This window comes from Bemisia tabaci, chromosome 5 (genome assembly GCF_918797505.1).
Source record: "Bemisia tabaci chromosome 5, PGI_BMITA_v3".
NCBI lineage: Eukaryota > Metazoa > Arthropoda > Insecta > Hemiptera > Aleyrodidae > Bemisia > Bemisia tabaci.
This window is the reverse complement of record NC_092797.1, coordinates 10,659,784-10,682,765: the sequence shown is the minus strand read 5'-3', so window position 1 is coordinate 10,682,765 and position 22,982 is coordinate 10,659,784. Positions and strand designations below refer to the sequence as shown.

At 37.6% G+C, this 22,982-nt stretch overlaps 1 protein-coding gene across 1 annotated transcript; it reads left to right on the top strand.

Moving 5' to 3' along the window:
• The first annotated feature begins 1,802 nt into the window (after positions 1-1,802).
• On the top strand, positions 1,803-22,225 carry LOC109034536 (uncharacterized). The gene is made up of 12 exons (XM_072300585.1): positions 1,803-2,036; positions 3,052-3,248; positions 4,156-4,627; positions 7,899-8,130; positions 9,294-9,516; positions 10,279-10,558; positions 14,728-14,931; positions 16,402-16,598; positions 18,217-18,691; positions 19,700-19,931; positions 20,695-20,917; positions 21,913-22,225. Exons 1-12 carry the CDS (start codon positions 1,860-1,862, stop codon positions 22,193-22,195), a joined length of 3,195 nt encoding a protein of 1,064 aa, XP_072156686.1. The 5' UTR covers positions 1,803-1,859; the 3' UTR covers positions 22,196-22,225.
• The last annotated feature ends 757 nt before the right edge of the window (positions 22,226-22,982 follow it).

Below are 22,982 nucleotides of genomic sequence, written 5' to 3'. Positions count from 1 at the left end.
CTTTTTCCCACAAAAATAATGTACTCATGTCATTAAACTTGGTGGGAAAATAACGGCACATTTGACAAAATTTGGCAACACTATATTCAATCATTAGGGAAATTTTGGAAACTTTGACTTTAATACAAGCAGGTACATGATGAATATTTAACACTGTTAAAATTTCGTTGAATTCCATACATTATTCGATCAGATATGACTTATTTCCCATCCGCCCATAAGGACACTGCACTGTGGCGGCGTTTTTCCTTAGCACGGCAGTATGGCGCAAACGCTGCTCATTCTCATGGTCTGCAGCATATTAAAAAGTTTATTAGAAGAGTATGCCACCTAAGAGTTCTGTGCAAAATCATATTCTTTTTTTAAACTCTTCATAAATCTTTTAATACGAGTTTTAAGGAATATGAGTACTGAGTAGCTTTGTTTATTGTTTTTAAAACATGCTCATTGATGCTTACATTACTCATCTCTGTTTAGATGCTTCAAATATTTCGGAACGTCTTTTGTTTATACTTTTTTCCCGCACGCATTATATTTTGGAAAGTTGAAGATAAATTCAATTTTTAATTTAGAAAATCGTAGTAACATTTAATGCAATTTTTACGAACAGATCGTGGTCCGATACACAAGTCATTTAGACAATAAATGGTGATTTTTCACTGAATCGCACACTGTTTCAATGGACCACTAGACAGGGTACGAATTTTAGCATTCTAATACATGTTTCTGAACCAAAATTTCACGTAGAATACGATTCGCGCAACAAAAGTTATTGAAACCAACTCTTAAAGAAGATATTAAAGTTTTTATTCCACATCAGTTACGAGGAATTTGAACTAGCCGCTCACAAGAAACTCAAAGCTCTACGTGAGTCAAATCGCGCACTACAACGGTTTCAGCAAGCTTCTCAATCGAGCAATGTTCATTTCCCACCATGTGTTGTTCAAACTATGAGCAATTTGCTATAGCTGAGCCAAAGCGTCAGGACTAAGGTTGCCAGATTTATATATCGCTGAGACGTTGATGATAACGTTTAGCGCGCGATGTGAATCACGTAGAGCATTGAGTTTTCATGAGCGGGTGGTTTCAATTCACGCATCAAGAATCATTAAATATCTTCGTAAGGAGTTAATTTCGGTAATTTCGTTGTGCGTATCGTGTTATACGTGAAATTTTGGTCAGGAAACATGTATCAGAATGCTGAAATTCGTACCTTGTCTAGTGGTCCATTGTATACTAAATATCTCGGACGGGGCAAAATCATTAACCCTATGTAATACAATTTTCTTGATTAGTGCATCAGTGATACATGTACCTATAAAGTTGATCGGTTTAAATGTTTACATTTTATGAAGTTCGGCTGTAGAATGAAAAATGTGATGAATTATCTCTTTCGTAATTGCTATCCCGCAGTTGTATTAATATTGGAAAATTTTTCCTAAATTAGATTGGACTACATTTTGCAATTCGAAACTAAAACGTCTGGCTCAGTTTCGTAACAACGTATGTGTCATTACTTTCCCTACGTTTATAAGTGTTTTTACAGATGAGTCAGAAATTGTAGCTCCTAATTGTAAAATAAAGTCCAATTGTACAAAGCTTGTTATCTCGAAAGCTTTTGCGCTACTCGGAGATATTAGATTTTTTGATAATACGTTTTTTCATGAAATGCAAACACATAATTGACGAAAAGCTGTGAGAAGATTAGAAACTTATCTCTCATTCAAGCACACCCTATGGTACTTCCTATGACTAAATTCATTGTGAATATGTGACCTAATTTCCACGCGTGGTCCTCTTTTTCAGCACAATATATTTCAGCGCAGTAAGGATTTAGATATCTCTTGTTTAAGCGGAAAATGATTATCCGCAACCTGCTCATGGTTCTACACCTCTGTTTTTGTTCGGAGGCTTATAAAATCTTGGTATTTTATCCGTTTCCCACTTTGAGCCATCATCGTGGAATTCTCGCTCTGACCGAGAGGTTGGTCACTGATGGCCATGAACTCTATGTTGTCAGTCCATTTGGCATACCGGTATGTATTCAATTATTCAAGTTTTTACAATAAAAGAATGTTCTATTCAAAATTCTACGGATTTTAAGTCAGCTGGAATCCCTTAAAAAAAAAAAAAGAAAAAAGAATTTGAAGCATCTACATTTACTTTTGAAAGCAGTTGAAATGAGCTATTATTCGAGCTGGACTTCTTATTCGAAAAATATCCATAGAATCCACCATTTCAGCGGCGAAAAAGCCGCGACGAATAACGAGATAATAATAAGAAACGGAGGATCGATAATTGATAATCGACAATCCGAGAATCTATAATCGATAATCGGAGAATCGATGATCAACTGTATTTAAAAGTATCACTTATGATAAATACCTCTCCACGTTTCCAATTAAATTGATTACAAGTGAGGAAAATGAAATTTTACTTGCTCTTTTCCAAAATGTAAGACCAAATCAAATCGACAATTGAAACAGCACGCCTCATTATCAGAATGAAATCAGGTTTCTAATTGAAGGTACTTTGAAAAAGCCCTTTCACTATCTAATTTAGACATGCGCAAAGAGTGGAAGTTGAAAAAAAAAAAGAAAAAAAAAGAAGAAGAAAAATCATGAACCCTGGCATTGATTGTTGATAAAGTTGAACATGACTCATGGGTTTTGAGCCTTTTAAGCATGACGATACTTTTTTTATTAAAAAAATAAATTGAACATTCTGGAAAATGTGCCCAAAAACCCACGAGCCATGCTGAAGCCATGATAAACAACGGATGCTAGGTCTCATTTAAATTTCTTTCCATTTGAAATACCTAGCTTTAACGGACAAGTAGAAAAGTTAAGTGAAATGATACTACAAAATGTGATTTCTCATCAAAATTTCTCGCAAATTATGATAAATCTGCTTTGAACTTTCAAAATTTTCCTCTCAGAGTTACATTAACCTTTTACTCTTACTCCAGAATCGAAAAATTTAGGAGAATTGACACATCATTTGATGTGACGCCAAAATTCAAGTGATCCATTGAAGGTTCTATTCTTGCAGGGATTGAAAAATCACGAAAATTACACTTTCGTGGATCTCTTACCCTCGTATACTCTGAATAAAACTAGAGATGAGGCTGAAATCATCGATATTTTACAGCAGCGTATTTCTAAATGGGAAATGATGTCAATTTTAAAAGACTATCCTTCACTTCCGCAGAGGGCATTGTTGAGCGACACGTATCTGCAATTCAAACGGTAAGTGACCGCATACCGACTTGATCGAAAGGTTATTAGGCTGAATACAAGTCTACGCTCAATTTTAAAAATGACCCAACGCTGAACATTTTTAGAATTCATTTTTTGCGTACAAGTAATCATTTCCATGCCTATAGTTACTTTTCATACTTTTTCCTTGGTTTTAAATAAGAATCCTCCAATATTCATATTTCCTCAAATGGGCTAACACGTGTGGTGATCCAGAATTGCACAAAAAGTCTAAGAAAATATATGAGGATTGCGCGAAAAAGGCATAAGGATTGCGTGAATAGAAACCTTGACATCTGCAATAGAATGTGCGATTTTAAAATGAAGTTAATTTAAGATAGAAGATTAGCAAAACAGGTAACAGTTGGAAAAATAAACGTATTTTTATGTTAACGCTAGTTTAGGTTAGTTTGTTGACAAGTCATCGATGTCTTACCTTCTGAAAGATGATAAATGAAGTGAAAAGATTGAATAATGGACGTGGGTATAAAGAGGACTTATACATTTTCTCAGAGTAAAATATTTAATCGGGAGAAGCGAGGTAACATTGGAATGCTCATAAGTCGTCAAAAGACAGCATGGGCCTCTTAAGCTCTATTATTTGATGCCGCGATTATTCTACCACGAGTTCGAATAATCGCGCCAATCACAGTGCGGCCGGCGTTAAACGTGCATTAGCGCCTGCAAGACTGTAGGAATACTTCACGCATTGCGCCAAATGCAGTGCAGTCAGTCAGTTGGCGTGATACGCATATTAGCACCTACAAGACTGTAGGACTGCGTGTTATCATTCTTGAGTTACTACTCCACTGCTTGATTCTTATTTTTTTGCACTTTCTTCTTTCAGAGTCGACTCTTTTCCGAACTGAACGATACAACTTTGCATGTTTTTTTTCAGACGTGTGGAGTCGGAGAGTATTAAATTCGATCTCGTCATTGCAGAGATGCTTTTCTTTTCGTACGCATGCGCAATAACCCGAGATTTTCCTGGTTCAGCGCCACTTATTTCCATGTCCTCCATTACGTCTGACGTGGCGGAGGATAGCCTCGGGAGTATCAAGCACTATTCGTTTTTCCCGTTAGTGGTCAGCCAAAATACGGATCGAATGAACTTATGGCAGAGGTTAGAAAACTGGGTCTCAGGCGTATTTTTTATGTCATGGTACATAAATAAATTGGACGCCGCGGTCCGAGTGTATCTCAATGAGCTCTACGGGCCAGGAAGTGAGGACACGATAGGAGACTGCTGGTCCAGGAATAGTCTTTCCTTGATTGCGTCAAATTCGTTGTACTCTTATCCTAGACTTCTCGGTCCCAACGTTATTGAAGTCGGTCCTCTGCATCTTAAAACCCCTGAAAAACTACCGCAGGTAATGTTTTAAGAATACGAGGTCTGTTAGATTAGAAACCGGATTTTGGTCATAACTAGCCCACAATGCGTTCGAATTAGGTTTTCTTGAGCTTTTCTGATAGCTGGAAAGATACTTAAGAACGCTACGTTCACAGATCTTGTTTATTCTGATCAGTGTTTATTCTGTGTCATCTTGAATACGAGTAAGTCAGGTGCGTTTTGCGATTTTCATCATGCGATCACTGATAGAGCAAATATTCAACCTTAAATTTTGTTTTAAACTCGGTACACCTTGTCCCGAAACTTTTGGTATATGCTAAGTAAAGTTTACCATGATCATTGCATAAGATGTTCCCACTGTTTTGAATGGGTTAAACGATTCAAAACTGGTCAGGAGTTCGTCAAAGATGAAGAGCATGGGAATCGACCCTCAACGGCAACTGACATTTGTCACGTGGAAGAAAAGCGGGCAAAAGAGCTCGAAAATGGTCGTTTCGAGCTTGTTGAACAGAGTAATATTTCTGAAGGCTCTGTACATACAATTTTGATAGAATATGTAGACACGCATCGAGTTTCAGGTACACTTGCCCCTTTGCCCTTTGATTGTTGTCCGTTGAACGAAAATCCAACCTAATGTCATTTTCCCTTTAGCTGCTTGAACGTTCTAACAATGATCCTACATTTTTGGATAGGATAATTTTCGGTGAAAATACTGTAGTGTACGGCTACGATATGGGGACGAAACTCCAATCGTCCTTGTGGGTTGAAAAATGTAGTGCAAGACCGAAAAAAGGGAGACAAGTTCGGTCAAACATAAAAATCGCAAAACACCCTTGAGGTTGCCTTCCTTCAAGCCACATACCAACGAAGCTAAATAGGATTTTTCAAATTTGTGAACGTAGCGTTCTTAAACATATTTTCAGCTATCAGAAAAGCTCAAGAAAACGTAATTTGGACGCATTGTGGGCTAGTCATGACATAAATCCGGTTTCTAATCTAACAGACCTCGTATATTCAATTAGATACAGTTAACCTTAGTATTAAAGGAGTTTGGCACTGGCAGTACCGTACTGGATTCCCGCTAAATTTAAATTACCCGCGACTTCATGTCGATCTCGCACGATAAGTTTCAGATTTATTCATTTCAATGTTTTGATAGAATCACTCAAGTAAAAATTCCGGCTCCAGGAGCCGTAATTACGGGCTATATAGCACTACCGTACGTTGCGGGTGAGGAGACCGTAAGTCCCGCATTCAGGAGCCAGAGCATCGGCCTCTGAGCCGGGAGCTCTTTTTCTTACGGGCTTAGAGGCCGTCGCTCCGGCTCCTGAATGCGGAACTTACGGTCTCCTCACCCGCAACACACGGTATAGTGTTATACAGGGTTATCCAAAAGTCACTGACCACCCCTGTAACTTTTTTCCAAATTGAGATAGAAGTTTGAAACTTTGGGAATGTTCCTCGGTCTAAAGTAGCAACTTTTTGGTCCCCCCAAAATTTTGGGGGGCGGCCCCCCTTAAGGGGGGCGGGGGCTAACTTTTTTTTTTTCAAATGGCAACCCCCCCTTTGTGATACCTCATTCGAAAGATAATAAAAAAAGAAAATTTTTGGCGCAAACCGCAGGTCAAAATGTTCATTTTTGACAAAATGGCGACCGGTCAAAGTTCAAAATGGCGGAAATTTGGCATCTCCGTTGTTTATTGACGGATTGGTGTAAAACTCGGAATCCTAGGGCTTTTCGAGATGAGAAAAACGATTCTGGCATTGGTTTTCCAGAAAAGTCAGTCCTTTTCAAAATGGCGGCGGTCAAAATGGCGGCCTCGAGCGGGAAGTGGATATTTAGGCTGCATATCGTTGGATTTGCATGTAACTTGGTATCTGGGGGTATTCCGGCACTAGAAGAACGAATCTTCCATTGGATATCTAAAATTTTGACAAATTCCAAAATGGCGGCGGAAAAATGGCGGCGGAAAAATGGCGGGAAATCAGTTTTACGGCTCTTTACCGATGGATTAGCATGAAATTATTTGATATTTCAAGAATCTAATGAAAGATTCCTTTTTAACCAACCAAAAACCGCCAGGATATCGAATTTCATGCAAATCCATCGGTAAAGAGCCGTAAAACTGATTTCCCGCCATTTTTCCGCCGCCATTTTGGAATTTGTCAAAATTTTAGATATCCAATGGAAGATTCGTTCTTCTAGTGCCGGAATACCCCCAGATACCAAGTTACATGCAAATCCAACGATATGCAGCCTAAATATCCACTTCCCGCTCGAGGCCGCCATTTTGACCGCCGCCATTTTGAAAAGGACTGACTTTTCTGGAAAACCAATGCCAGAATCGTTTTTCTCATCTCGAAAAGCCCTAGGATTCCGAGTTTTACACCAATCCGTCAATAAACAACGGAGATGCCAAATTTCCGCCATTTTGAACTTTGACCGGTCGCCATTTTGTCAAAAATGAACATTTTGACCTGCGGTTTGCGCCAAAAATTTTCTTTTTTTATTATCTTTCGAATGAGGTATCACAAAGGGGGGGTTGCCATTTGAAAAAAAAAAAAGTTAGCCCCCGCCCCCCTTAAGGGGGGCCGCCCCCCAAAATTTTGGGGGGACCAAAAAGTTGCTACTTTAGACCGAGGAACATTCCCAAAGTTTCAAACTTCTATCTCAATTTGGAAAAAAGTTACAGGGGTGGTCAGTGACTTTTGGATAACCCTGTATAGTTCGCAATTACGGCTGCTGAAGCCGGAGTTTTTTTTGTCAGTGATAATATTTCACCCATGATCCCAAGCTTTTTTGCCGGGTGAATACCTGGACGTATTTCTGCCAAACGGACCTATGTGCATTGAGACATGAGCCCTGAGACCCATTAGAATATATGCATAACAGGACTCACGCCATAATGCACATAGTTCCGTTTGGCAGAATTACGTCCATCTTATCTTGAATTTACCGTCAAAAGTTTGTTGTGACAACCTTCTTTGATCTCTTTGCACTAAAAACGACTTGCAGTGTGAATCCATATGATTAAATTCATAACATGTGATAGATGACTGACCGACTCACGTCTGTTTGTCTTAAAAATCTGATTTTTGCGCGTTTTTAGTACATTTTCCATTTAGACGGAAATCAGGGGCCGTCTTTTAATTACGCTCGCACTTTACAATTTTTGCATGCACATTTCTGGAATAAAATCTTGGATCTTGAATCTTGTGGTCCGACTTTTCTCATTACTTTTCTCAATACACGCTATTTTGAAGTACAGAAGTAGGAACACTTGTTCCAGAACCTACAAGATTGGCTAGATGGAGCAGAGAAGGGCGTGATTTATTTCAGCATGGGCTGTACTAAGAAAGGTAAATCATTGCCTGCTGAAATACGAGGCAACTTCCTGAAAGTCTTCAAAGAGCTTCCACCCGGATATCGAGTACTGTGGAAATGGGAGCTGGATGGCAAAATCCCCGGACAGTCGGATAATATCCTGACCCAGAAGTGGCTGCCACAAATGAGTGTGCTGGGTAATAGTAAAATAATTTAATTGGCTTTATTGTGACGGTAGTTTGGGAGAATTCGATAAGTGGATCCTGGTATAATGGCCCTAACCCGCTGAGAAATTCCCAATGAAACCCGTACGAGCCAACGGGTCCCCGGTCCCCACTGATAATACGTGATGGGTCCCATTGGGTCCCCATAGGTTCCTATCGAATGTGATGAACCATGCTATTGATCCCCATTGGGATTTCATGAATCCCATTGGGTGCCCATGAGTCCTCATTGGGATCCAATGAGCTCCTTTAGGACCGTTTTACCTGGGTAAAATATAGGTATAGAACATATGGACGGTGTAAGTCGGCAATCACACAACTCGGTTTGCAACGTCGCAGACTTCCTGCCATACTTTACTTTTCAAACCGAAAAGTACACAACGGAAATTCTTCAAAACTGCCATAATTTTTCTTCTCTATGCGAAGAAAATTCTGCAAAAACTTCAAGAAATTATGTCAATGTGTTCTCATTTCAAAAAATAACATAAAGGCGGAGATTATCAGACACCGCAAACGAGTTATGTGATTGCCGACTTACACCGTCGATATGTGTTTCTTATTGATCATTTTAAATTTATAGACCTAGAGAGGGAAGTAAACATCTCTTTGAACACCTTTCGTAGCATCACATACAGGACAACTCATAAGAACTTCTCTTTGTTTACATTTTTTACAAATGTCCTCATAGTGGTTATCCAAAGGTATCATACATCCGTTTTTGAAGCACAAAAAATGAACCGAAAAATGCAATTGATTTGCCAAAAAGGTAATTTTTCACAATATTACAATTGGACTACATTTTGCAATTTTAGGAACTACAATTCTGGCTCATCTGTAAAACCATTTGTGTGTTTATGGAAATTAATGGCACTTACGTTGTCTGTGCGCAGCATGGTATTCTGCTCACTATTTTTTTACGTTCTCTTTATGCTTTTAGGGGGAAAAAAACAAGATATGCAGTTCACATGAGGATTTCTCCGTTATATTATGAAAAATTTCGGTTGTTCGATCATCGTCAGAAAACTTCAAACCAAGATTAATACCTATTTGTAAAACAACATATTTAGAAGACGGGACTGTGTAGAATGTGACTGCATTTAAAAAAACAAGTAACTCTTTTCTTCTACCCCTTACAGCCCACCCAAAATTGAAAGTTTTCATCATGCAAGGAGGTCTTCAAAGTTTTCAAGAAGCAGTCCATTATGGCGTCCCTATTGTTGGGATCCCTTGGTCTGTAGATCAAGAAAGTAGTGTTGCCAAAATAGTAGATGCGGGGATTGGAGTCCGAATAGAGGCTGCCGATCTTAACTCATTTGAGAAAATCAAATCAGCTCTTGAGGCTGTGTTACATGATAAGCGGTAAGCACTTGCTTTGCTAGCTCTACTCAGTTTAAAAAACAAACATTTTAATTAGAACAAAGAGGGACATTATAAGACACGCAATGAGTGCTTGCTCTGAACAGTCAGCGATAATCTGTCAATTCGGTGGCGGTTTTAGGTTTGTACCACCAAAAACCTGGCTTCGAGAAAGGCTCTTTCAATTCACTCTGCGTCTGCCTTATTCAGGGCACAAGTGTTCCGGAATAAAATCAATTGCACGCCTTCTAATGGTACCCAACAGGACCAAACCTTTGGCAATTTACTAAGTAGGGAACCGGACAAAATTTTCGGTCGAAATCTTTAACTCTCATTTTTCGACCAAGCTCGAGAAAAATCACCTTTCTAAAAAAGTTGCTTCTGAGAAAATATGTTCTTCCTCTCGTGGATGGTTGGGAAAATATTGCAGGTGAACCTGAAATCTTCGTATCTCGTTTGAGATGCGTTTTAAAATCTCAGTTTCTATTTTATTTCTTTTTGGAATGAAGAAATCATCATCGTTCCTTTAAGTTTTCACAGAATTCTTTCCGCACAAAGAGGAAAAATCACGCGGCAGTTTTTAGTTGCCGTTGAGTTGTTTTCATTGCGAAAAAATAAAGCACGGAAGGATGTCTGCAACGTCGCAATCCGAGATACATGGTTTGGGAGTTTCACCATTGATATAAAATTTTCTGGTGAAAAAGGCTTTAAGAAATGTATTCAAGTATCCGAATATCAATTATATGTATAACTGGATTTTTTCAGATATTCCAACAACATGAAGAAACTTTCAGCCATATCCCATGATTTTACTTCTCGAGGCTTGGACCAGGCGGTATTCTGGGTAGAACACGTAGCCAGACATGGTGGGGCATCTCATTTGCGACCAGCCACTGCCGATACAACTCTTTTCGAGTTTTTCTGTTTGGACATCATTTCTTTGATCATAGTTTTATCTTTTCTTATTTTGTATGTAGCCTGGTCTTCGGGGAAATTCCTTCGTTCAATGTTTGGAGTCTCTAGAAAAGCTAATCCTAAATTAAAATCATCCTAAAATTTATGTAGTTCTGTTCATTGCCTTGACAATTAAATGATTTCCCCTCGACGCAACGGAGTATTAATCCCATCTTTTATCAAATTATTTTACCACCAACTGATATTTTTTTTTTTTTTTATGGTCAAGATAAAAAAGCAACCTTTTGGATTATTACTTTCTAAGTTCGTGTTTTGAGAGTTGCGCCAAGTTTTTTTTTTTTTTTTTTTTTTTTTTTTGAAACATGAGATGAGGTAGGTATGAACAATAATTACTGTAGGCTCGATAATATATGATTCTGATTTAAGATGCCTATGTTTTCGCGCATATTTAATCTGTCATACAGGAGAGGAGACAAAAAGAGAAATATGAAAGCTGAAAGGAAATAATGGGATAAAGAAAGACAAGAACATTGATTTTATGATCGCTAAAGGTGCAGGTAAAAAAAAAGCACCTAAGTAATTCAAAAACTTACAGAATATATTCAGCTGAATTTGAATAAGATGCAAACTTGTTTTGCAATTTTAACATTGTTTAGAATTCATGTATGTATGATTGTGATGATATCCGCACATTCTAAATGGTAACACTGTATGGACATACAAAATGGCACATTATCGTACTAGTATATTCAATGAGCCTTCGATGTCAACAACATCACTTAAACTCCAGCCAATAAATGCAAGGAAAGCATAATAATAACACTTGAGACATTTTAGATTAAACATTACCTCACTAATACCATCTTAGCCTCTAATTTTTCTTTCAAGATCAACTGCGTGTAGTAACATTATCTAATTTATGTAGCGTGAGTGAAGGTCTGATAAGCCTACCTAGGTGTTATGTAAATTGGTGGGAAAGGGATCTACGCACGTGGCTATACGCGTAATATATTTACAGCATTGCCAATACCAACCCGCAAGAGTACAACCTTTAATATCAAAATATTTTATCGCATTTCATTTTAAGTAAGACCGTCAGCCTCGACGTATTTTGTTTTGGTTCTCACAGTACCATCTTCTTGTCATACTTCATTTTATAATTAAAGAACTAATCAACGCAATATTTATGAAAATTCCGTGACTTTTCACACAAGATGAAAAATGACTACAAAAATTACACGCAAGAAATTTGGCCCAGTTTTCTTTCCAAAATTACTGCAATGGCAGATAATAATCGAATCGATGTACGATTTTACAGAATTCAGTTATTGATATGAAAATGAGACTTAAGCAGCACACCCCCCCCCCCCCCCCCCCTGTTCGAACATGCGTTAATAGATCAAGTTGATCAAGTGCAAGGTTACAATTGCGCGCAGTTGCATACTACCGTGCAATAAAAATGCATCTATGCAAGGCTCTTGCCCATAGGGCTTCCTGTCAAAGCGGCAGCCCTGCAACGATGCACTTGTCATTCATTGATGATAGATCTGTAATTAATGGTTGAATCATTGTTCAAGCGGACCTCTTGACCGTCATCAATTTACTATCATTTCCGTATGATTCAAGTAGCTAGGTAAATTTTGCGTCTTGTATCCGCATTTGAAAGGATTGTTTACCAGTTTTACTCACTTATTTTTGCGACTGCATGATTTACTTGGATCTTGCATCTAGTTTAAAGGAGGCACCTGCTCCAGTGGTGCTCTTATGCATTGTGATAAAAATTAGATGCGAATTTTAACTGAGGTTTACTCTTACATAGCTGTGACGATGTGAGTGGCAACTTCCGCTGTAATTCAATTTTTCCAAGAACCTCACCATACACTACACACTGGTAAGAATTGATTATCTATTTGATCAGTGCCTAGCAATATTATACTTGTAATGGAGTATTTGCACAAAACAATTGTATTTCTTCGTCCGAGAGTCCCTATTAAGCTGAGTTTGTAATATTTTTATAATTTTTTTTCTGAAATTGTAGGTAAGAAGATTTAAAAGTGTGAAAATGTGCCGCCTTGAGACGTCATCTGGTGGCATTTCCCATTTAAACACATGTACTTCAGCAAATTAGGCTATTATGTCATATTTCCTACAATAATTGTTCAATTTAGAAACCAAGGGTATTCTCGTGCTCAGTTATCTTTTTTTCTTTTCCTTTTTTTTTAACAAATGAATTTATCATGACTTTTACATGGTGGATGCTCAGTTATCTTATCAGCTTAATTTTAAACATGAAATTTAGACAATTTCAGACACTTGCGAATGCTCCAATTTTATCATTAAAGTGGATATCAGGACATTTTGTCAACGATTTTTTTCCGCGCACCTTTTTTGTCCAGTAGTTTACGCCCACACGTAAAATAAGCAACAGTGACTTGGTCCAAGCGTTATATTTTAGTCGGTATGTAAAATTATATTGACAATATGGAAATGAGAAATTGAGAGAGAAGGAGGTGTTGTTATGGTTGTTCATTTTCTAAATGAAATGTTATTACCTTCTCCTTTTGAATTATCTTTTTAAATTGTCATTGGTGAATATTTGGTTTTATTTCTATCCTTAAAATATTAAATGTACAATATACCTTATATATGTAAAGGTACTTTTTTATTTTTTTATTTTTTCTTTACGAAATTATTACTTCATTTTAAAAACATTCATATTTTTAAAACGTGGCAAATATTTGTAAAACCTTTTTCAAGCAGCATTAATCTCAACGAGCCGCAGTTGTGCCGACAGAAACTGCAAAAATGAATAAAAGAGGAAAAAAACCAAGAGGCATGCAATCTTTAGTTTTAACCCATTTGTACATCGATCTTTTAGAGTAAAATACGTCAAATTTTGAGCGTTTCGTTGCGCGTACACCTCGCTGCAGCACAATAAAAGCACGAAATGTAAAAGAAAAAATTAAAGTGCTTTGGAAATCATTAAATTCGACACGGAACCACCAATATTTAAAAAACACACGTTATACTGTTATTCTCCTTTGATAAATTGATACATATTTTTTTCCCATCAATTTAAATGAGAATAATGAATGCAGAGTGTGCTAACATTTCAAAATCATGTATTAAAAAACGCTGACTGTGCGAGTTTGAATATTAAAGCCGAATAGAGCGGATCGGCATGCTGTTAGCGCGAGAGGCTCGCTGGAGCCTACAAACCTAAGTAGATACTTCACGCATTGCACAATGCTTGAAGTATCCACTTAGGTTTGTAGGCGCCAGTGCGCTTTTCGTGCTGGCCGCCCGGCAACCGTGCGACGGCGCCTGAAGCAACCATTTCACAACAGAGGTGTTGCACAGTGTTATACGAAATTGAACGTATTAAGAATGACAGGCATCCTCTAAAAGTACAGATCTTTCCTCGCAAAATAAATCAAGATACTTATTGTACACAGGAAAAATCTGAGAGCCTTTAGCTGAGGCAAATATAGAGGTTTATCCGGTTCAGGTATAAGAAGGTGGGAATTTCTTGAAAGATAATTAAGTTCACCAAAGAGGTACCACCAGAGAGGTGTAGAGAGTTTTAGTGAATTTTGTCTCATGGAATTGACGCTCTCCCATTTTTACCATAACTCTTAACGATATATTATTCTCCGTTGGAACAAACAGACAAAACAAAAGAACAAGCAAACCCTCATTCTTCTAAGACATTATATATTTTCATCCAAAAACATCGTGAGCAATTGTCGTTTGTATTTACATGTGGGCCAATTAACTTCGGGTTTCAACTGGCACGTAGACTAAAACTCCCGTGTCGAAAAAACGCGTGGACGTAAATTACTGGAAAAACAGGTGCGCGGACAAAAAATCGTTGACGAAATGTCCTATAACCTTAAAATGGGATGGTTTTCTAAATTCAAAAAAGCGGTACGAAAAACTGATGATCAAACCGTCTAATAAGGAATCTTATTTCGGATTATGAAAACATTGATAATTTAGTATTTTGTGGCGTACATTCTCCCTTTTTGGCTTACTGTCAGCACTGATTCCTCTGAAGTATATTTAAAAGCATTTCGACCAAACGGAACTATGTGCATTAAGACATGAGCCCAAGACCCAGAAGAATGTATACATAACAGGGTTAACGTCATAGTGCACATAGTTCCGTTTGGCAGGAATACGTCCATTTTACAAAACATGTTTAAACTAATACAAAAAATAAAATAAAAACAATTACTTACATCCATACCTGTCTTTCCAACCCTAAAACTCTCTCTTCACACTGTAATTTCTCTTCAGATTCTTCAACTTAAATTCGGTCTGACGATGATTCTCAACCCTCTGCTCGTCATATTGAGTGTGCTCTCCGGTTTAGAGGCGTACAAAATACTGGTTTTTTATCCTACCCCATCTTACAGCCATCAGCGTGCTATCATTTCTTTGACCGAGAGGCTCGTTAAGGATGGTCATCAACTGTTTGTCATCAGTCCTAACGTTGTTCCGGTAAGTATTCAAATTTTCGGGGATAATCATACAGCCGTGCAGCGTGCACACTCTTAGCAGATCTTACCCTAAGTATAAAATCATTAAGAATATTATTTTGGAAATATCAATGCACTGTTGAAAAGCACTGTTTGAAGGTCTCGGAAAATAAGTAATAAACGTTATATGACATGCAACTCATGCAACTTATTGATGTACTTGATTGTCGATCGTTTGATTGACTTTCAACTACGTTCAAGTTGTTATGAAATGAATATGAAGAGGCCAAATCAATCCTCTTGAGTGTTTAATTAGGTATAATCCTAAAAACTCAAGATATCATTGAGTCTCAAGTAGAGTATGTGAAGTTGTCATCATTCTTAGGTCAGTTCTTAATTTAATTGGACGTATCTAAATGAAAAGGAACTATCTTCAATGTGACATGAGCCCTAAATCCCATAAAAATACATGCATTGTAAGGCCTGCGCCCTGGTGAAGATAGTTGCTTACATTTAGGTAAGGCCAATTTCCGATCTTCTATCCTGATGAGAAGAGACAAAATCATGGAATAGAGCGGGAAATATGTGCAGGGTGCACATATTTGCCGTAGAATATGAGCCTGATGTCATGAGTATTTATATCTTGTTCAGAGAAGTGTGTCTTAAAAGGCAGACCTTGAAACATGAAAACAAAACCAATCCACACTTTTGTCACAAATATTTTGAATTAGACGAAAGTATGATACTTTTACACTGGTACACGTCATGAGAAGACCAGTGCTTAAAAAGGAAGTCCTGCCCTTAAAAAACTAGCCTCTTATCTCTATTCTCTTGTTCTTTTCTATTTTTTCTTTTGAGGCCTCAGTCCCTATGTCTTTACTTTTTTTTTTATTATCAATTATGTTTTTCATTCATTGTATGAACAGAATTTATTGTACTAAAGTTTTATGCTGCAAATAAACAAAAAAAAAAAAAAAAAAAAAAAAAAAAAAAAAAAAAAAAAAAAAAAAAAAAAAAAAAATTGATCTAAACGAGGATGAGGAGTGAGGACATAGGTGCTTTTGTATAAGTAAACTTTCAAAATTCTGACTTCATGAGATTGAATTTTAACTTGTTTACCCGTTTACATTGCTATCATGCTGCATTACGGAGTTTTCAATGTAGGAACATCCACAAGCAAGGATATTGGTCTATCTCTCAGTTTGAAGGCGAACTTTAAATGCCTAGATATTGAAACTGACGCTGTAGCGTTGCGTTGTCTCTACATGCATAGCCTCAAATGGACCGCATTTTGCAGTTAGGAACTACAATTTCTGGCTTATCCGTAAAAACACTTACGTGCACAGGAAAACTTATGGTACATACGTTGTTTCAAAACTAGGTAACAATTTGCAGTTCCTACTCCCAAAATGTGGTCCAAATAGTAGAATTCGCAATTTTATTATACGTATCGGGTCATATTATATTTCATCGGAAACTTTCTTATTCACAGGGCCTAGAGAACCACGAAAACTACACTTTTATTGATGTTTCATTCTCGTACAAATATTTTTCGGGGAAGGAACAAACCGATGAGAATGTTAATTTACAGCGGCAGTTGTCGAAATGGGACATTCCAGTCGTCTTCAAGCCATTTGCCGACATAGCAAGGAAGCAGCTGATCAGCGATCAGTACTTACAATTCGAACAGTAAGTATTCAACAGTTAGGATGATGTATCATGAACATTAAGGTTTTTGGATGAAAATTTATTCACCACTCCCCTTTGAGGGGACAATCAATTTTGGTCCAAACATTTTGATGATTACTCACAGCCGAGCATTCAATTAATATCTTACTGATAAATTTACTATAGCTCTATCTCGTTTCAGTTTTTATCTTGGCTTGGATTCGCAAAAAATGTTACGGATTGCTGTATGAAAGTAATTAGGAAGTGCTGTGAAAAAAAAAAAAAAATGAATAGACAGTATGTCGCATGTAGCCAACGTCCGTTACATTTCAGAAAACTGAAAATCTTAATACAGAGGAAAAAACTCATCTAAGCACAAGTTTCCCTCAAAGAGATACGCTGTTTGGTGCAATAATACACTGGAAAAAAAGTCGCTTGGATCTAGAGTCCAGACTCTTAAAACATGGACAAGAAAAAATACTCTTGATTCAATCGGATTTTTGCTTAAATCGAGAACCAAGTCTCTTAGTTTGAGCGGGTTTCCTTTTGATTCAAGCAAAAATAAGATTGAATCAAGAGTATTTTTTCTCGTCATTTTTTTCAAGAGTCTGGAATCTAGATTCAAGCTACTTTTTTCCAGTGTAGTCACGACCATTTAGGAAGGCAACTGCAGATGCGTTTTGGGTCTAATTGGACCCATCATCAGTACAGCACAGCTTCCTAAATTTTCTGCTACCAAGCTCGAAGAGACCGTGAAAACCAGCCCGAGACTTGGGCAAGCGGTCACTGGCCGCAAGTAAACGTTGACCGAAGACATTAATAATTAAAAATGTACGAAACTTCCGCAGTTTTTATGAAATACAATTTTTAAATGTAATAACTATAATTTTTGAGTAAAGCTTACAGCTGGAGCCCTACGCATAGGTACGGCATCGCTAGTCGCCGCGCGTAAAAACGGGAAGGTATGGCTTCGATCAACATGAATCGATCGATAAATGAAAACGTGATTCGATCGACTCGACCGGCAATCATGAATAAATCGATAAATCCGTGAATCGGTCGAATCGGTGTCGATCGAATCACGTCGATCGGCTCACATTTTATTTTTCGATCGATTCATGTCGATCGAATCCATTCCCTCCGTACACTAGTCTCAGAAGCGCTGGGCAAAAGATCCTCGAAAAGTGACTTCATCGGCGCTCCAGTACATTCCCAGATAAGACAGAAATATTTAGCCAACACTTAAACAATATTGTTCGAATATTTATGCAAAAATTGGGTCAATGTTGGTTAAATATTGAGCCAATGTTAAAAGTGCACACCATAATCCCTTTTGGCATAAATACTGTGCCAATACTTTAAAATACTGTGAAATACTGTGTGAAAATATTTTTATATATTTTGGGTAAACATATTATTTTTAAAAATACAAAATAAAGATTCTTTAAATATTTTGTTAAAATAATTTTCATTAAAATATTATCAAAATATGGTCAGTATTGTGTAAATATTGCGACAATACTGACAATATTTGCCCAATGTTGTCAAAATATTATGTCTTATCTGGGTTGCGACTCCATTGTTCCTCCATGTTGCTTCTTAAGTGCGACTTAACTTTTGTCATAACCTCTGATTCCAGGCGTGTGAGGCTCGAACAGATCAGCTTCGACCTGATCATCGTAGAGACGTTCTTCCTTCCGTTCGCCTGCGCCATGTCCCGACTCTTCCCCGGATCTCCACCGATCATCTCGATGTCGACCCTGGTCGTCGACTTCTACGCGGAGGAAGCCCTGGGGAGCCCGCCACACTTGTCCTTCGTGCCAGCCGTCTTCGACGGCTTCACCGATCGAATGACTCTGTGGCAGAAACTGGAGAACTGGTTCTCGCATCACTATCTCATGCACAAATTCAGAGACGGGGTCGAAGAATCCGTGAAGAAGTATCTTCGGGAGACTTACGGTGATGGCAATGAGACTCTCGCGGAAGCGTGTTGGACCAATGTCAGTCTGGCGATGCTAGCGTCGAATTCCATGTACTTTTATCCCAGAGCCATGGGCCCGAATATTATTGAAGTTGGGCCGCTCCATCTCAAAACTCCTGCACCACTGCCCAAGGTAATGTATCAGCGGGCTGATTATTGAAACTGATAGACACTGCTGTGGAAAAATAAGACATAAGGAGTATGGGGCGATCCTACCGGTTGAAATGGTCGGTTCTTCTAGACTGAGGGAAAAATTACAGACTAATTATATCGGGTCTCTCATGGGTTGATGTTAGTTAGTATTATTTACTTCCTTTGTCAATGGCAACCGCCCACTTCTACCAATAGGAACCCTCCATATCCTCTTTGTCTTCTTTGTCTATCGCTTCATCTTTTAATCTCAACAATCAGCCCACAATTCGAATATATACATATTAGGTACCATAATTTCTGGCTCATCTGTAAAAAAACACTAGCAAAGCACGTAAAAAGCACCTCACCTAAGGCGAAACTAATGGCACCCGCGTTTTCGTAGATCGAGCCAGAAATTGTAGTTCTTAATTGCAAAATGATGTTCAGTTGAAGTTACAGTACCTTTGTAGAGAGATTCTAAACAATAAAAATCAAGAAAACCCATAGGATCTGAATAAATGGCGATGATTTTGAATGGAAGGGAGTAGTTTCCTACTTTCAACGATCATCACCTGCTGTACTTGTCCCCGACATAAAGGGGCCTGCGAAAACTGGCGGAGTGCGCGATTTGTTTCACGCATAGACTCTACATTTTCTCCTGAGCGAGAGATTAAAAATTTTCGTTACCAATCCTGAATAAAAACGTTAATATTTTAATTAGAAGCTTATTTTAGTTGAGTTAATCGTGTAAATCGTGAAGTCGTGAACTCTTGAGGAGGAGACGTATAATAGAATGCTTAAATTCGTACCTTCAATAATGGTCCATTTAATTATCAAACAAAGTAAGCGAAAAAAAAAAACCATTGAACTAGATTGATTGGTGCGGAAAATTTTATTGGTTACCGCGGGTTTATTTTCATTTTAATAATCCTGCATCCAACGAGTTCTATGCGATTATTTGCATATCCGCAACATATAGAGTAAAACAATTCTGCTTCTTATTTTTCAGCATTTGCAAGATTGGTTGGATGGAGCAGAAAAAGGAGTAATTTATTTAAGTCTCGGTAGCAACATGAAAAGCAAATCTCTGCCTGTGGAGGTCCGGGCCAACTTTTTGAAATTTTTCAAGCAACTTCCGTCGGGTTACAGAGTCCTGTGGAAATGGGAGCTGGACGGAGCAATCCCAGGCCAATCTGATAACATTTTAGCACAAAAATGGCTTCCCCAGGATAGCGTCTTAGGTAATATCCTTAACACGTTTTGAGGGAGGGGTAATTGGACTGCATTATGCAATTTGGACCTATAAATTCTGCCTCATCTGAAAAAACACTTATGTACATGGGGAAACTAATGGCACATGCGTTGTTTTTAAACTGGGCCGGAATCTTTTGTTCCAAATTGCAAAATGCAGTTCAATTTTGCATTATAATTTACTTCCATTCTCAGAAGTTAAGTTTTTTAATGAGAAAATTTTAAATTTTACTTTACGGAAATACTGATATTTAACTGGATAACTGAAATAAAATGAAATGAGAATACAAAATAAAGTGTAAAATTTCACGGTAAAATACAATTTTACCGTAAAATTAGGGACGACTTTCATCGCCATGAAGGTTCGCATTGATTATTTTGTTTTGAAGCCAAATTCAATGAACTTTCTGGGCTCAGTATCAAAACTCTGGTTCATCGATTTTGTCTACTGACCCATTTTGTTGCTATTATCTACTTATTATTAAATATTTGAAGGCTTCAATGGAATTCTATCTACGATTATGATGACATTTTGTCTGTTGCTGTGTATTAATATTGAAATTAAAATGCCTTATTTCCAGCCGTTTATAACGAGGAAAAAATTTAAATACCAGTTTTATCAGTTGGACCAGATTATTGATCGGTCTGACTAAATGATGTACTCGACAGGCTTTCCATCAAACTTTTTGTCTTACATTATGTTCCAAAGTACACTTTTCACTTACACCTCAAAATATTTGTTTCTCATTACAGCTCACCCAAAAGTCAGAGTCTTTATAACACAAGGAGGGCTACAAAGTTTCCAAGAGACAGTCCACTACGGTGTTCCTACAGTTGGTATCCCTTGGTTCGGAGATCAGGAATGTAACGTTGCGAAAATGGTTGACGCTAAAATTGGAGTGCTACTTCCTCCCAAAGAGCTCACGTCCTATGAGAAAATCAAATCAGCTATAGAGGCAGTGCTTTATGATGAGAGGTAAGCAAGATAGACGAATAAATTGGAAAGTAGAAGCAAAATTCAACGGATTAAGATGGTAGACAACGATCCATTGAAGAAAAACGGCACTTAGTCTCTATACTAAAAGCTCTGAGACCTCCTAGATTTGCATATCTGGTATCGATAGGTGATAGTTCCTAGATGAGCCCGTTGTAATCGGTTTTTGAGAATAGGACCCAGGTTTTTTTTATATAAGAGTAGACCAGGGAGCTCAGGAAAAGGGGCAAAATTTGAAATTCCCACAAATAAAAAATGGTGGGAATTTCAAATTTAGCCGCCAATTGAACTAAGCGGGAAATTTTGAATCTCGGTCTGTTATTGCGGTGAGTGAATTGAAGGTATGCTCCTTTTCTACACACTATCAAAAAGCGACGAAACGCTCCGTTCCGTTTCGTTTCAGTCTTGGCGTGAAGTTGAAAATAAATGCTGATTTGCTCCAACGATTCTTATTGGTCCAATCGTTCCTGGCAATAGAGAGATTGGACAAATGAGGGTCGGGCGTGAAAATCTTTTCGTTTCTTTTGGGGTCATTCTTTTGTCGAAGCAGGCTTCAGAGAGCGCGAAGGGGGCATATCCCCCTAGTTCTGTTTAAATTTCAAGCGATACAAAGTTGGCTTATTTCTCCCCGGAAATTTTGGGAGGCTCTTTTCTCTCCGGATCAATAATTACTTATTGTTAGTGCAACGTAGAGGAATATTTTCTCTCCGGAGAAATTAGTTAGTGTTCCGGAGAAAAATATTCTCTCTTCGGAACGTTCAGTTAGTGCTCAGAAGAGAAAATATTTTTCTCCGGAATACTAACTGATTTCTCTGGGGAGAAAATAATTCTCTCCCTCGCACTGTTTAGTGAGATCAGTTTAGTTTGATCTTGTTTTCTTATTTCGTAACTGATTTGCATTTTGTCTTTAACTGAAGAATATTTCGAAACATTAGAATAAATCAATTTAAAATTCCATTAAAATAATTCGTCTCCAGGTATTACAAAAACATGAAGAGGCATTCAGCAATTTCTCGTGACTTCACCGCGCAGGGTATGGAGAAGGCTGTGTTTTGGGTGGAACACGTCGCAAAATACGGTGGAGCATCGCATCTTAGGCCCTCGACCGCCGACGCATCATTTTTCCAATATTTTTGCTTAGATATTCTCTTTGTGATATTAGGTTTAAGTTCTCTTCTTTTATTTGTTGTATACTCTGTTTGTAAATTATTAATATCAATCATATTCCAAACTCCTCAAAAGAAAAAGAAAACTTCTTAGTCAAATAAAATGAATCTGCTTTCAGGGCAACCTTGAATATTTTTGAATTCCTATATTTTATCCTAACCTTTGTTTTGTTATTTTTGTAAATACCATTTTAAACGGCTTAACAGAGTGTCTAGTCTTCATTTGAAACCTCGAGGGTAAGTGTTTGTGGTTGGTAATCACAGTTGGCTTCGATTTCTAACTAAGAAAATTATTGACCTTTTACTTAAAAAAATCGTTTATTTTACAATCCTTTGCAGTTTTAATTTAAAGAGCGTGTTAAAATATTTAATTCTCGGGGAAATTCAACCTTTTGTTGTAGATCAATAATTTATTTTTTTACGGAACGAATAAGCTCTGGAAAGATTCTATGACAATTTTTATTCTTAGTAACCGTCGCATGTTCGTTGAAGTCGCGCACATAAAGCGCCTTCAAATTCGCGTGCTGCAAATATTTATCTTCGAGTATTTTTTTTTACATCGCATTAAGGTACTCTGTGCAGGCGAGGAGGGAACAAGACTCAAAATATCTCAGAGAAGTTTCTATCATTTGAATAAAATTATACTTTTGCTTTTAAAATTATTTAGATTTTTTTTTCCTACAAGGATATCAACGTGCTCAAATTTAATAACGCAGGATAAATATTTACAACTTTAATGAATATCCAAAGAGCCTTTTCAATTAATATTCTGCAGTAGGGACTATTGTTGTAGGCCGGTCGTTGATGAAAACACGTGTACATTATTTTTGCGTGTCTATTTAAAATTGTTCCTATCCAATTATGCAAGTTTTATGAGGACA

Excerpts from the sequence above, each read along its gene's own strand:
- LOC109034536 (XM_072300585.1), top strand. The coding sequence starts at position 1,860 with ATGATTATCCGCAACCTGCTCATGGTTCTACACCTCTGTTTTTGTTCG. Across the intron at positions 2,037-3,051 it reads TCAGTCCATTTGGCATACCG|GGATTGAAAAATCACGAAAA; the intron begins GTATGTATTCAA and ends CTATTCTTGCAG. Across the intron at positions 18,692-19,699 it reads CTCCTGCACCACTGCCCAAG|CATTTGCAAGATTGGTTGGA; the intron begins GTAATGTATCAG and ends CTTATTTTTCAG.